The sequence below is a fragment of the Oncorhynchus gorbuscha genome, linkage group LG13 (assembly GCF_021184085.1).
Source record: "Oncorhynchus gorbuscha isolate QuinsamMale2020 ecotype Even-year linkage group LG13, OgorEven_v1.0, whole genome shotgun sequence".
NCBI lineage: Eukaryota > Metazoa > Chordata > Actinopteri > Salmoniformes > Salmonidae > Oncorhynchus > Oncorhynchus gorbuscha.
The window spans coordinates 45800948-45815231 of NC_060185.1; the positions used below are offsets into that span (position 1 = coordinate 45800948).

General features: G+C 41.4%; 1 protein-coding gene, 1 long non-coding RNA gene and 1 pseudogene across 4 annotated transcripts; 1 reads left to right on the plus strand and 2 right to left on the minus strand.

The window, feature by feature from the left end:
* Positions 1-991, minus strand: part of LOC123992320 — a 2100-nt pseudogene extending 1109 nt beyond the window's left edge.
* A 5195-nt stretch (positions 992-6186) lies between these two features.
* On the plus strand, positions 6187-7694 carry LOC123993991. 2 transcript variants are annotated; one of them, XR_006831552.1, is made up of 4 exons: positions 6187-6648; positions 6937-7084; positions 7443-7528; positions 7642-7694. It is a non-coding gene; the product is annotated as an uncharacterized LOC123993991 (long non-coding RNA). The 2 variants fall into 2 exon arrangements; XR_006831551.1 differs by having other exon boundaries at positions 6187-7084.
* A 2156-nt stretch (positions 7695-9850) lies between these two features.
* Positions 9851-13056, minus strand: LOC123993980 (calcineurin B homologous protein 2-like). 2 transcript variants are annotated; one of them, XM_046296467.1, is made up of 7 exons: positions 12752-13056; positions 12048-12120; positions 11830-11910; positions 11416-11540; positions 11248-11309; positions 10727-10849; positions 9851-10470 (listed from the first exon to the last, which is right to left on the minus strand). In XM_046296467.1, the coding sequence occupies exons 1-7, from the start codon at positions 12915-12917 to the stop codon at positions 10417-10419; spliced, it is 684 nt and encodes a 227-aa protein (XP_046152423.1). In that variant the 5' UTR covers positions 12918-13056; the 3' UTR covers positions 9851-10416. The 2 variants fall into 2 exon arrangements, with proteins under 2 accessions (XP_046152423.1, XP_046152424.1); XM_046296468.1 differs by lacking the exon at positions 12048-12120 and having other exon boundaries at positions 12736-13056.
* Positions 13057-14284: the final 1228 nt, after the last annotated feature.

A 14284-nucleotide genomic window follows, 5' to 3' on the forward strand; every position in this document is an offset into this window, starting at 1 on the left:
TCAATTCGAATTAAAGCCAGTCGATTCAATCGTTTAAAAAAGGGCATATATTTTTAACGACTTCTCCATGACCCGAAAGGAGAAGCTATTTAGGTGATACATTGACCCACGTACTGCCTCTTACCAGAAGAGAAAACGAGTGGGTCTTGAGTAGGGATGGCCAAAGTTGAGTGAGTTCAGGGTCCAGCTCCTGAAAGAAAGAGGGATCTCTGCTGAACACATGGATTCTTCATTTTCCTTCGATGGTGACTGTAACCGGAGACGAGTTTTACCTTGAGGTCAGAGTGAAATATTGGCCAACAGCGGCAACATGTATGAGCTTTCAAAGGCCTAGGTAAAAAATAAATAAAAAAATTAAATGCTGATATGAATTGGCATTCTCATTCAGTTTATTAAGATCAGTCAAAATGTTTCATTTTGATGGGGAATAACAAATCAGTTGATATATATAATTAATTTTAATGTACCAGTCACACATTTATCCTTTAAGATTAAATAAATAATAATACCACAGTCCATGGATGGTCCAGTTCAGGATGTTTGGAGGTATTCTGCATTGAGATGAATTCTTTAGTCCCTGTGCAGAGTTAGATTGAGTTAGAATAACAGGAATGGGTGATGTGCTATGGAGAAGTGGTTAAACTCACCAAACAAAAGCTCCCAGGCCACTGCAGAGTCAACTTCAAACACTGCCATGTACAGAACCTGGGAGAGATGGAATGATTCTGTATCCTAATGCCCAAGACTATTTAATATTTCAACATAACAATAAGTCATACTCAAGTATACTTGTTCAAAAAGATAATAGTCAAAAATCGACTTGCAATATAAAAGCAGTTTTAAATTGAAAAGTCTACATTACACCATTGGATTGGAGTATTTACAATGCAAGATCCTTATCTTACTTCTCCGGAGGGCCTGCTGTCCAGTGGTCAGACTCCAGGGTGAGGGTAAGGACAGTGAGCAAGGCCATCATGAGCAGCCCTGACATATTTACTCTATTCTAGGAGTGAGTGACATAGAACATATGTTGACTACAATTGTTTGTGGAAAAAAGTCTGAAATATGTTGCTCTCGTAAACATTAAAGAAACCGCAAATGTGTCGATTCATAGAAACGCCATTGTAAATGACGCGCTAAAAACTTGTGTTCGACACCAGTTGAGCGTCGAAGAGGCATCGTACAATTCACATGGGCATTCCTTACTGTCGAGTCTACATTTTGCTACTTCTTATCTTCGTTATCAGCTCTAACTACAAACAAGGACAGCTAGAGACATACATGTATGCCTATAAACATCACATTTACAAAAACCCTATAGTACAATTATAACAAATCAAATCAAATTTATTTATATAGCCCTTCGTACATCAGCTGATATCTCAAAGTGCTGTACAGAAACCCAGCCTAAAACCCCAAACAGCAAACAATGCAGGTGTAAAAGCACGGTGGCTAGGAAAAACTCCCTAGAAAGGCCAAAACCTAGGAAGAAACCTAGAGAGGAACCGGGCTATGTGGGGTGGCCAGTCCTCTTCTGGCTGTGCCGGGTAGAGATTATAACAGAACATGACCAAGATGTTCAAATGTTCATAAATGACCAGCATGGTCAAATAATAATAAGGCAGAACAGTTGAAACTGGAGCAGCAGCACAGTCAGGTGGACTGGGGACAGCAAGGAGCCATCATGTCAGGTAGTCCTGGGGCACGGTCCTAGGGTTCAGGTCCTCCGAGAGAGAGAAAGAAGAGAGAATTAGAGAGAGCATATGTGGGGTGGCCAGTCCTCTTCTGGCTGTGCCGGGTGGAGATTATAACAGAACGTGGCCAAGATGTTCAAATGTTCATAAATGACCAGCATGGTTGAATAATAGTAAGGCAGAACAGTTGAAACTGGAGCAGGAGCATGGCCAGGTGGACTGGGGACAGCAAGGAGTCCTCATGTCAGGTAGTCCTGGGACATGGTCCTAGGGCCCAGGCCAGTTGAAACTGGAGCAGCAGCATGGCCAGGTGGACTGGGGACAGCAAGGAGTCATCATGTCAGGTAGTCCTGGGGCATGGTTCTAGGGCTCAGGTCCTCCGAGAGAGAGAAAGAAAGAGAGAAGGAGAGAATTAGAGAACGCACACTTAGATTTACACAGGACACCGAATAGGACAGGAGAAGTACTCCAGATAAACAAACTGACCCTAGCCCCCGACACATAAACTACTGCAGCATAAATACTGGAGGCTGAGACAGGAGGGGTCAGGAGACACTGTGGCCCCATCCGAGGACACCCCGGACAGGGCCAAACAGGAAGGATATAACCCCACCCACTTTGCCAAAGCACAGCCCCCACACCACTAGAGGGAAATCTTCAACCACCAACTTACCATCCTGAGACAAGGCCGAGTATAGCCCACAAAGATCTCCGACACAGTACAACCCAAGGGGGGAAACCCAGACAGGCCGACCACAACAGTGAATCAACCCACCCAGGTGACGCACCCCCAGGGACGGCACGAGAGAGCCCCAGCAAGCCAGTGACTCAGCCCCGTAACAGGGTTAGAGGCAGAGAATCCCAGTGGAAAAAGGGGAACCGGCCAGGCAGAGACAGCAAGGGCGGTTCGTTGCTCCAGAGCCTTTCCGTTCACCTTCCCACTCCTGGGCCAGACTACACTCAATCATATGACCCACTGAAGAGATGAGTCTTCAGTAAAGACTTAAAGGTTGAGACCGAGTTTGCGTCTCTGACATGGGTAGGCAGACCGTTCCATAAAAATGGAGCTCTATAGGAGAAAGCCCTGCCTCCAGCTGTTTGCTTAGAAATTCTAGGGACAATTAGGAGGCCTGCGTCTTGTGACCGTAGCGTACGTATAGGTATGTACGGCAGGACCAAATCAGAGAGGTAGGTAGGAGCAAGCCCATGTAATGCTTTGTAGGTTAGCAGTAAAACCTTGAAATCAGCCCTTGCTTTGACAGGAAGCCAGTGTAGAGAGGCTAGCACTGGAGTAATATGATCAAATTTTTTGGTTCTAGTCAGGATTCTAGCAGCCGTATTTAGCACTAACTGAAGTTTATTTAGTGCTTTATCCGGGTAGCCGGAAAATAGAGCATTGCAGTAGTCTAACCTAGAAGTGACAAAAGCATGGATTAATTTTTCTGCATCATTTTTGGACAGAAAGTTTCTGATTTTTGCAATGTTACGTAGATGGAAAAAAGCTGTCCTCGAAATGGTCTTGATATGTTCTTCAAAAGAGAGATCAGGGTCCAGAGTAACGCCGAGGTCCTTCACAGTTTTATTTGAGACGACTGTACAACCATTAAGATTAATTGTCAGATTCAACAGAAGATCTCTTTGTTTCTTGGGACCTAGAACAAGCATCTCTGTTTTGTCCGAGTTTAATAGTAGAAAGTTTGCAGCCATCCACTTCCTTATGTCTGAAACACATGCTTCTAGCGAGGGCAATTTTGGTGCTTCACCATGTTTCATTGAAATGTACAGCTGTGTGTCATCCGCATAGCAGTGAAAGTTTACATTATGTTTTCGAATAACATCCCCAAGAGGTAAAATATATAGTGAAAACAATAGTGGTCCTAAAACAGAACCTTGAGGAACACCGAAATGTACAGTTGATTTGTCAGAGGACAAACCATTCACAGAGACAAACTGATATCTTTCCGACAGATAAGACCAAAACCAGGCCAGAACATGTCCGTGTAGACCAATTTGGGTTTCCAATCTCTCCAAAAGAATGTGGTGATCGATGGTATCAAAAGCAGCACTAAGGTCTAGGAGCACGAGGACAGATGCAGAGCCTCGGTCCGATGCCATCAAAATGTCATTTACCACCTTCACAACTATGAGACTTTAATACATCTGTTATGAGACTTACCAGAGACAGTGATCATGTGCGACTGATCTATACTGACAGTTCTCTGCAAATGTGGGGGAAAAAAGAAGCTAACACATGTGTTTGTCTGTTTTCATGATCACAGCTGGGGAGAGGTGAGACAACATACTCAGTTCCCCTTTCTGAGGACCTCAACCCAGAAATTAAACCAATACGGTCTGGCTTTGAGACTTTTAAATAATATTAATCAAATCAAATACAATTTTATTTGTCACATACACATGGTTAGCAGATGTTAATGCGAGTGTAGTCTCATCGTTGTTGGTAATCAAGCCTACCACTGTTGTGTTGTCTGCAAACTTGATGATTGAGTTGGAGGCGTGCGTGGCCACGCAGTCGTGGGTGAACAGGGAGTACAGGAGAGGGCTCAGAACGCACCCTTGTGGGGCCCCAGTGTTGAGGATCAGCGGGGTGGAAATGTTGTTGCCTACCCTCACCACCTGGGGGCGGCCCGTCAGGAAGTCCAGTACCCAGTTGCACAGGGCGGGGCCGAGACCCAGGGTCTCAAGCTTGATGACGAGCCTGGAGGGCACTATGGTGTTAAATGCTGAGCTGTAGTCGATGAACAGCATTCTCACATAGGTATTCCTCTTGTCCAGATGGGTTAGGGCAGTGTGGTTGAGATTGCATCGTCTGTGGACCTATTTGGGCGGTAAACAAATTGGAGTGGGTCTAGGGTGTCAGGTAGGGTGGAGGTGATATGGTCCTTGACTAGTCTCTCAAAGCACTTCATGATGACGGAAGTGAGTGCTACGGGGCGGTAGTCGTTTAGCTCAGTTACCTTAGCTTTCTTGGGAACAGGAACAATGGTGGCCCTCTTGAAGCATGTGGGAACTGCAGACTGGGATAGGGATTGATTGAATATGTCCGTAAACACACCAGCCAGCTGGTCTGCGCATGCTCTGAGGGCACGGCTGGGGATGCCGTCTGGGCCTGCAGCCTTGCGAGGGTTGACACGTTTAAATGTTTTCCTCACGGCGGCTGCAGTGAAGGAGAGTCCGCATGTTTTAGTTGCGGGCAGTGTCAGTGGCACTGTATTGTCCTCAAAGCGGGCAAAAAAGTTATTTAGTCTGCCTGGGAGCAAGACATCCTGGTCCGTGACTGGGCTGGTTTTCTTTTTGTAATCCGTGATTGACATGAATCACCTACTGGTAAAAAACTATTTTTCCTAAATGTTCTGTCATCGGAATCATATAAAGATTCATAATATTATTAGTAGAACCTTGGATATTAATTGGAAAGGGAAGTACAGTTGGACTAACCTTTGTACCAACTTTTTTAATGTGGAGAGTAGAATGCAAAATGAGTTGTGCAATCTGTCTTCCTGATTACCTGTTGCTAAGTATTAGATGGAGTAAATAATTCCAGTATGCATGGGGGATAAATTAGACTGGCCTTGGCCTCAATTAACCTGTTGCAGGCCTTGTCTCAGCTCCGGTGGTCAACTGATAGTGAGGCCAGCATATAAGGTGCTTTAGACAGTAAAACAAAATGGCTGGTCCCAGGAGATTCTGATGTCATTCTACAGAAATGTAAATAATTTAGATGATCTCTCTGTAAGGTCGTATTGGACTCATATTTTCATTCAGATTACATTTTTATTTAAAAACAACTTGGTCTTATTGTTCTTTTAAAATATCTAGTTTACAAGCTCCTACTGAGAGGTCATATCCTTTTAATTATATCCCTCTCTCTTCTAGGTGAGGTGGAAAAATGCGATGGTATATTAGTCTTGTCTATTTCTATTGATTCACATTTCCTCTATCGGTCCTTTATGATTTCTCTAAGCAAACTGTGCCGTGTCCACATATAGCTTACACATACGTACAGGGTAGCCTAGTGGTTAGAGCGTTAGGCTCTTCAAGTGACAGAACCCAAGTCAACAGAAGTATACAAAATGGTCTTCAATGAAATGAGAAGGTTTTGCCTGTGATAGTAAAATGTAGCAAGAGAATGTTTACGTGATACAAAGACCAATAGATTAAAAACTTGAAAAGAGATTACTTTCTTTCAGAACACAAGTCCCCAGTGATGAAATAGTCCTGTTGTAATGAATAAACACAATGGGTCAGACCAAGTGGTATGGGTATGGTTTGACCTCTATTTTCAACAGATTATCTTAATTGACAATAATGTTTATATACCGCTATGCACTTGATCATTTTATAGAACATCGATAAGTGGTCTGATTTCATATTTCATTAGGAGTGACAGATTATCTGTCAAAGGAAGTTGAATCTCTGCCTTTTTCACAGAGAAGGCTTTTGTGTTTTTCTTTTTTTGTATCTTAGAGGATGTTGATTTAATCCAGCATATTTGAGGTGACAACACAGCTGTCTTTGAAACTAGCATCACCTTGGATGGAAAGCATGTCGAAGATGCCAAAATGGTATATTCACTCAAAAAGTCTAAAACATACGGAAGAAGGTGATACTACACCAACAGGTATGTGTAATTCCCCCCTGCATGCTGTTAAAATGAAATACAAATGTGTAGTTCTATTTTTTGTGTATGCAAACCACTTGAACTTTATTTGGTATTCAAAACGTCAAAAACAGTTAGAGGTGGATATCTCCTCTCCTAACCAAGACTGTACACAATAGCAGATGTTGTCATGATGAAGACGGAGAGGAAGGTAAGAATAACCCAACGTTTCCCATAGGTATTTCCTCCTATAGGAAACAACAGGCTAGTATCACATCTCTTTAAAAGTGAAAGTAGGTGTGGAACCCCGAAGAAAGAAGGTGTGGAACCCCGAAGGTAAACACCACGCTAATATTCCCATCTAATCTGGATCATCCATTCTCTAAATAACTTCATATGCTATTGTTATGTTATTATCAAAAGATTTAATCTACTAGAAACACTATGAAAACAGCATCTAGCCTCAGCCGCTCAGAAAGCATCCGACCCATTTGTTTTTGGACATTTGGAAATTAGGGATGCAGAGGAATGTTTTGTCATAAGCCCTGCATTTTCAATCTAGTTTTCACATCATATGCAGACACAGGGTAACGTGGTCAACATGTAACTGTGGGATCCTTTCAGAAGCTGCCCCGGCTGGCTACCAGAGCCTTCAGCACAACAACCAAACAGATGAAGAACAAGGTGCCAGATCGTCAGAACCTATTCCAGGGGAGCATGACATCATTAGGACACCTGGGTGAGAAACAATCCCAAACGAGGAAAACAAGAGGTATCTAATCAGTGAATTTAGATATTTAGTGGCAATCAAATGGGCCAACAATGTCAACCAGATGTGATTTGAGCAACATTGACCTGATTCTGAACTGCTGCATGTGTCGTGTTACGAAATTGAGGAATTGCCTGAGGTCCACTGTTGTTGGTAAGCACCTAGAATCTTATCACAGTATTGAACATAGAAAAAGATCATTACCGGCTTTAAAGGGGCTTGAGGGAATAGTTGTTCTGTCATGGTTTGTAACGCAATTTCATTTGGTTTTATCATCACATATCCCAAAGTTGGCTTTACAATAAAGGTTCCAGTGATTCATGATCATGAATAGGTATTTGACCCCTAACTTTGGTTACAGGCGGACAACGGCTTGCCAGTCCACATCAAGGGAGGGACCACTGATGTCCTTCTCTACCGGCTAACAATGACCATCACCCTCCGCAGGTACCTGTTACATTCTTCCATTAACGCACTCTGTACATTTGGAGTACTGTGCTGATGGTTTTCTATGCTGCATCGTATATGTTGTAATCAGTGTTTCTTTGTGTTCTTTTTAGGCACTGGATATTCCTTATTCTGGATTCTACGTGCCTGTCAGCCCAAGGGCAAATGAGGAAGCCCTGCGAATGCATGTGTTTGTTTAAATCAATTCCACTTTATGACCTTCATCTAATGTCATGGGACACTTTATGTACAGAATACAGAAATCTCTCTATTATGCCTCTGTTTCAAGGCAAGCCCTATTTTCCTCTATCAACCCATGTGTCATTTCACTTGAACCTCAATGAAATGATCTATTCCTGCCACCCTGTGTTCAATCAGAGAAATTAGAAGGAACAGTTCACACGGAACAAACTTTGAAAAGAACCCTGTGTTGCATGGCCGTGGATGGCAACAGGAGGTGTCACTATTTGCATCGGTAACATCAAAAAGTGTACTGAAGCTAGAAATATGAAAATCAGTTGCAAAAAAAATTACTCCAGCCAAATACCAATAGGGTTATTTAATTACGATTCCATGTATGTGACAAAAAAAATGCTGAGATTTGAGAAATACATTTTGGCACACAATTCAAAAGTCATCCAGTCAGTCACAAACAGACCCTTTCGTTACTCTGGGTCAAAATGTAGACATTTGTTTTGTTGGACTGTCTCTAAATCGAATCTATTGAAACAATTAGAGCCAAGCTTAAGTTTTTCATGGCCTTTTCTCCTCATAAGCAACTCAGTGAATGAATGCTACAATTGACAAAAATATTAATTTGTAGACATATTATATCACTTTCGTACTTGTATGTTTTAGTTCTCAAATTCAGTGTAATTGCTACATCTAGAGACTTATTACAGTAAAGTCTTAGAACACCTAATCATTCCAGGGTTTTTCTTTATTTTTACTATTTTCTACATTGTAGAATGATAGTGAAGACATCAAAACTATGAAATAACACATGAAATCAAGTAGTAACCATAAAAGTGTTAAACAAATCAAAGCAGCCATTCTTTGCCTTGATGACAGCTTTGCACATGCTTGACATTCTCTCAACCAGCTTCATGAGGTAGTCACCTGGAATGCAATTTCAATTAAAAGTACATTTTTGGAATTTCTTTCCTTCTAAATGCGTTTGAGCCAATTAGTTGTGTCGTGACAAGGTAGGGGGGGGGGGTATACAGAAGATAACCCTATTTTGTAAAAGACCAAGTCCACATTATGGCAAGAACAGCTCAAATAATCAAAGAGAAATGACAGTCCATCATTACTTTATGACATGAAGGTCAGTCAATACGGAACATTTCAAGAACTTTGAATGTTTCTTCAAGTGCAGTTGCAAAAACCATCAAGCACTATGATGAAACTGGCTCTCATGAGGACCGCCACAGGAATGGAAGACCCAGAGTTACCTCTGCTGTAGAGGATAAGTTCATTAAAGAGTTACCAGCCTCATAAATTGCAGCCCAAATAAATGCTTCACAGACTTCAAGTAACAGACATATCTCAACATCAACTGTTCAGAGAAGACTGTGTGAATCAGGCCTTCATGGTCAAATTGCTGTAAAGAAACCAATACTAAAGGACACCAATAATAAGAAGAGACTTGCTTGGGCTAAGAATCACGAGCAATGGACAGACTGGTGGAAATTTGTCCTTTGGTCTTGAGTCCAAATTGGTGAATTTTGGTTCAAACTGCCGTGTCTTTGTGAGATGCGGTGTGGGTGAATGGATGATCTCTGCATGTGTATTTCCCACCGTAAAGCATGGAGGAGGAGGTGTTATGGCGTAGGGGTGCTTTGCTGGTGACACTGTCAGTGATTTATTTACAATTCAACGCACACTTAACCAGTATGGCTGCCACAGTATTCTGCAGCGATATGCCATCCCATCTGGTTTGGGCTTAGTGGGACTATCATTTGTTTTTCACCAGGACAATGACCCAACACACCTCAAGGCTGTGTAAGGGCGATTTTACCAAGAAGGAGAGCGATGGAGTGCTGCATTAGATGATCTGGCCTCCACAATCACCCGACCTCAACCGAATTTAGATTGTTTGGGATGACTCGGACCGCAGGGTGAAGGAAAAGCAGCCAACAATTGCTCAGCATATATGGGAACTACTTCAAGAATGTTGGAAAAGCATTCCAGGTGAAGCTGGTTGAGAGAATGCCAAGAGTGTGCAAAGCTGTCATCAAGGCAAAGGGTGGCTATTTGAAGAATTTCAAATATAAAATATATTTTGATTTGTTTAACACTTTCTTTTGTTTAATTCCATATGTGTTATTTCATAGTTGTGATGTCTCCACTACTATTCTACAATGTAGAAAATAGTAATAATAAAGAAAAACCCTTGAATGAGTAGATGTTCTAAAACATTTGACCGGTAGTGTACTTCAAAAAATAGTGTACTTCAAAAAATGAATTTCAAGTATCTGTTTCCCTTCATAAAAGCTTACTGTCAAAACGAACATGTTTTTTTTTGCTTCTACAATTGTAAGGCGACTTTGTGTCCTTGATTACCACTAAATAAGTCCCATGCATAATTATTATTATTAAATGGCATTTTATTGTATTATATAAAAGCAGTTACTATGTAGTTATACAGTAGGCCTCTAGTACAGTTAGACTTTGGAGCATGATGCCCATATTCCAGTTTGCTGTAAACAACATATTAGGTTACAGCATATTATTCAGTCATTTAAGGTATTTAGTGTTAGTCATCCAGTTAAAGGAATCAGTAATATTTCCCTGCAGAAGCCTTGTTTTTACCATGGAGGGATGAGTAAACACAAAGTGGGCAACATCTCCATGAACAGTCAGTTGTCCCAGTGCAACCACTCTAGCTAGCGCAGGAAGCGAATGCTCATCTTGTGGTCGATGTTCACCTTCTCCAGGGACTGTAAGGAGAAGGAACAGCCAAAGTTAGACTGAATGGAATGGTGGAATTGCTATATTGCTATAAGCAAATGCAGCCACTGAATATGAGAGAGAATGGGCAAAATACTGTCAACGTACAATGTACAGTATGCTGTTTGAGCAATGGCCGACATCATTTTCTATGGGCATGAACTTTGCATGTCGTAGTATTCTGGGTGCCCTGTGCTGCAATGCACCATGTTGATAAGTCAGTCTTAGAGCTCTAGCCGGTGGTACCTTGCGGAACTCCTCAAAGGAGATGGCATCGTCCTTGTCCAGGTCAGCCTCCTGGATGGTGCGGTCGGCGATGCTCTCTAGCTGCTCCTCCGTCACCTGCATCTCCAGCATGGACCGCAGCACCTGTCAACCACCCTCAGCTGTCAATCACATCCCAAACCCATGGAGGATGGCTTCATTCTATTGTATAGGGCCCTCAAAATTTAAATCCCGACTATGAAACCAGTTCAACTGCTTTTTTTTCATTCTTCCCCTCTAATCAGGGCCTGATTTAGACCTGGGACAAAAGGTGGGTTCAATACATTTTCAGGTAGAACAGAAAACCAGCAGGCTCCGGACCTCATAGTGTAAGATTTGAATACCTCTGGTATAGGGTGTAGGCATTTCAGCCATAAATTGTAGGGACATACAAGACCTGGTTTACAACAGAGAAACAATTTACATCACTAACTATTAGTGGTATAGTGTGTTGCTCACCATACAGAGTATTATTGTCAGTAAAGCTAACAGTTATTACGGACCTGTAGAAGCTCAGCTCTGGAGATTTTTCCATCTTTATCTTGGTCATATAGTTGGAAGGCAACTGAATGGAAGGAGAAAACCAGGGGGGGATCTGATTGAGTTGAATTTATGCTAAAATCTATTATGTGAGTCAACCACAACAACAACAAAAATGCCAGAGGACTCACACTTGAGTTTACTGGTCCTACTGTTGACAGGTTCAGGCATACTGGGATCTTTGGGACGTTTTTGGTCCGCAGGTCGGAAGTGGGCCAGGATCCTCACAAAGGAGTGGAAGTCCACTGTTTCCTGTCTAAGAGTGAGATTATGTTAAGACCAAAATCTGCTTGCATTCCAAATGTACAGGATACATGGATACAAAACATTTTAAAAATATGTTTATTGTTGCACAGAATTGCAGAAGTTCAATCAATATTTAATCTTGTTGATTGTGCACTCTGTTTTTTTTAAAGGAGACCTACAAAAAGCCTGGACTTTTATATTACAGTGAAAATGGACATTAACCTTCACTTTACCATTTAATTGGTGAGGTAATCAAGTCAGCAATTTTACTCAAACCTGTAAGAAATGCTGTTCTATACCCTGGAGAGAAGAAGGCCCCAATGATCCGATCCCCGATGGGGTTCATCGCCAACCTATTAATGGCTCCAAAATCCTGTGGGCTTCACAGTAACGGGGATAAAACAAATACAGGACATTCAGACAAGGACATTCAGACATGATTATCATTATTATGACATGACACGGTTTTAGTCAACACTGGTCAACTCCATAAAGCTGACATGGTCCCACCACGTACCGGAGATGGCCTGTCTTTTCCTTGTCCAATGCTTCGAAACGGTCATAAAGTCGAACAATGTGTGCAGGGGTGACTATGTTAAAGAGAAAACAGGAGAACCATCGATTCATGCTATTATTATTAGTATTGGGCAGGACAGCGGCACACCAAATCATTGAATCAATATATGCAACAAGGCCAGTTCATTGCTCTGGATTGCATTCAACTAAACACTCCATGAATTATTCAAGCATTTGTGTTTGTGTAGCATTTGTGTAGCCTAAACGCCAAGTTATTAATTTACCTACAACTTCTCAAAGCCACATGCATATGTCAATATAAGTCTCTGTTCAAAGCTTAGATATTCAATACTGTATTTTGTTGGGTAAGACACATGAGTATTTTGGTCAGACAAAGTTGTGCGCGCAATTTGCCCACCTGTCAAACATAACTCTTATGTTTGTGAAAGCTATTAATAATTTGGACACATTTGAAAATATCTGCGCTCTAAAACATTTTGGGAAAAAATGCAATAGAAGGAATTGAAAAACTGGGCTCCATATAGCTGTCACAGAAACATTCATAATGAAATCCCGTTATACGCCCACTCTCGAAGATGTGTCCTCGAATTTGGCATAAACAATGACGTTATTGTACAATCATGACAATCTAAATACACATTTTCTAGTAGCTTAAACTACAGTCCTACCCGTCCGAGAACTTACAACCCGTTTCTTGCATTAATTCTTCGACGTTTGGAATTTTTGACAGGGTGGAATTTGTCGAGCCCATTTCTACGGAAAAGAAAACAATAACATCTGCTTCACTCGACACACAAATATCACGTCCCAGAACTTCTGATTTTCCTGTTAACTTCCCAATGCCTGTCATTTAGAATTTATACACGACTGTAGCTATGAAATCAACGTTTGTATCCTCGACTAGAGCAAGGGTATATTGAACGTCAATTCAGTCAGTTCACGGCTAATGATAGACATCATATCTATCCAATCGCTGTTAAACCAAAGGGACCAAATGACCAATGGGGTCGTGATTTATATGTTTTCAAGAACACTAATTCAACCAGATCTGTTCTTACAACAGACCTCCAAGATTGATATCTAATTTTATCAACAGCCTGGATTTACTATCCAGAATGGATAGCATTATATATAGCAAAGTGGATCTTTGATTAATATATTTGCATTATGGCTTTATTATCACTAATAGCCTACTGCCAACACTAATCCATTACATAATGGAATCTTTAGCCTAATGATTACAATAGGCTACTAGCCTGTATGCTCCTGAGTAGCTTGACAATCACTATACTGTCCAACACAATGTTACACGCAAATCAAACATGCTTTGGAGACATTGTTACAGTGGTCATTTGACACTAGATGGCACCATCCCTTTTCAGATATCAAGGAACCATGGGCTGCTACAGCATAGCAGGACAGTGTGCATTGTGAGTAGTCTTGTTTTAGTATGGGACAGCTCTGAGAGGTTATCAACTATCAGTTGGAAAGCTGGTTTGTGTGTCATGAGTCAATGAACTGGTCTGCATATTCGGCATGCTGCTTTTCCCAAACCATTCTTAGATAATAGTTCATCTGACTCAAGGATCCACGTCCATTGGAAACGGCTCCTTCTGAATGAACCTGGTGCTCTAAAATCCAGATCTTCAATGACGTTTATAAAATATTTGAGGCAACACGTTTCCACATCAACACAATTATGTGTATTTGTCTTCATCAACAAAAACACACAATTTGTGCATCCTGGATGACACACATTTTTGCTGATAATTTGTCAGCAACGGTTTAAATGTGTTTATATTACCGGCAACAGTGATGCTTGCCTTGCTCATGTATTTATATAGTTCTAGACTGTTTGAATCCCTCTCTTAGCTGAACTTCACATTTGAACCGTTAAAAGACTTTGTGGGCGAGAAAGATTGCTCCCAACAACAATAACATTCTAGTTGGCCTACTCACACCAAATTTCAACACTAATAACAAAGCAAACAATTCAATGCCCCTTTTCTGTCTACAAATGCCTATCGTAAAACAAACATCTCTCCCTTGTAGCTGATTTATTTAGTTCTCAAATGTATTGGGTTGCATAAGCAATGGGGAGTGTCTCACAATCTCTTACATGAAATAGACATCAAACCCATCCACTCTGCTACTGCGGTCACACCCAGAAAATAGCTAGATATATCAATTCAGGTCACCTTCATTCAACCAAATAGT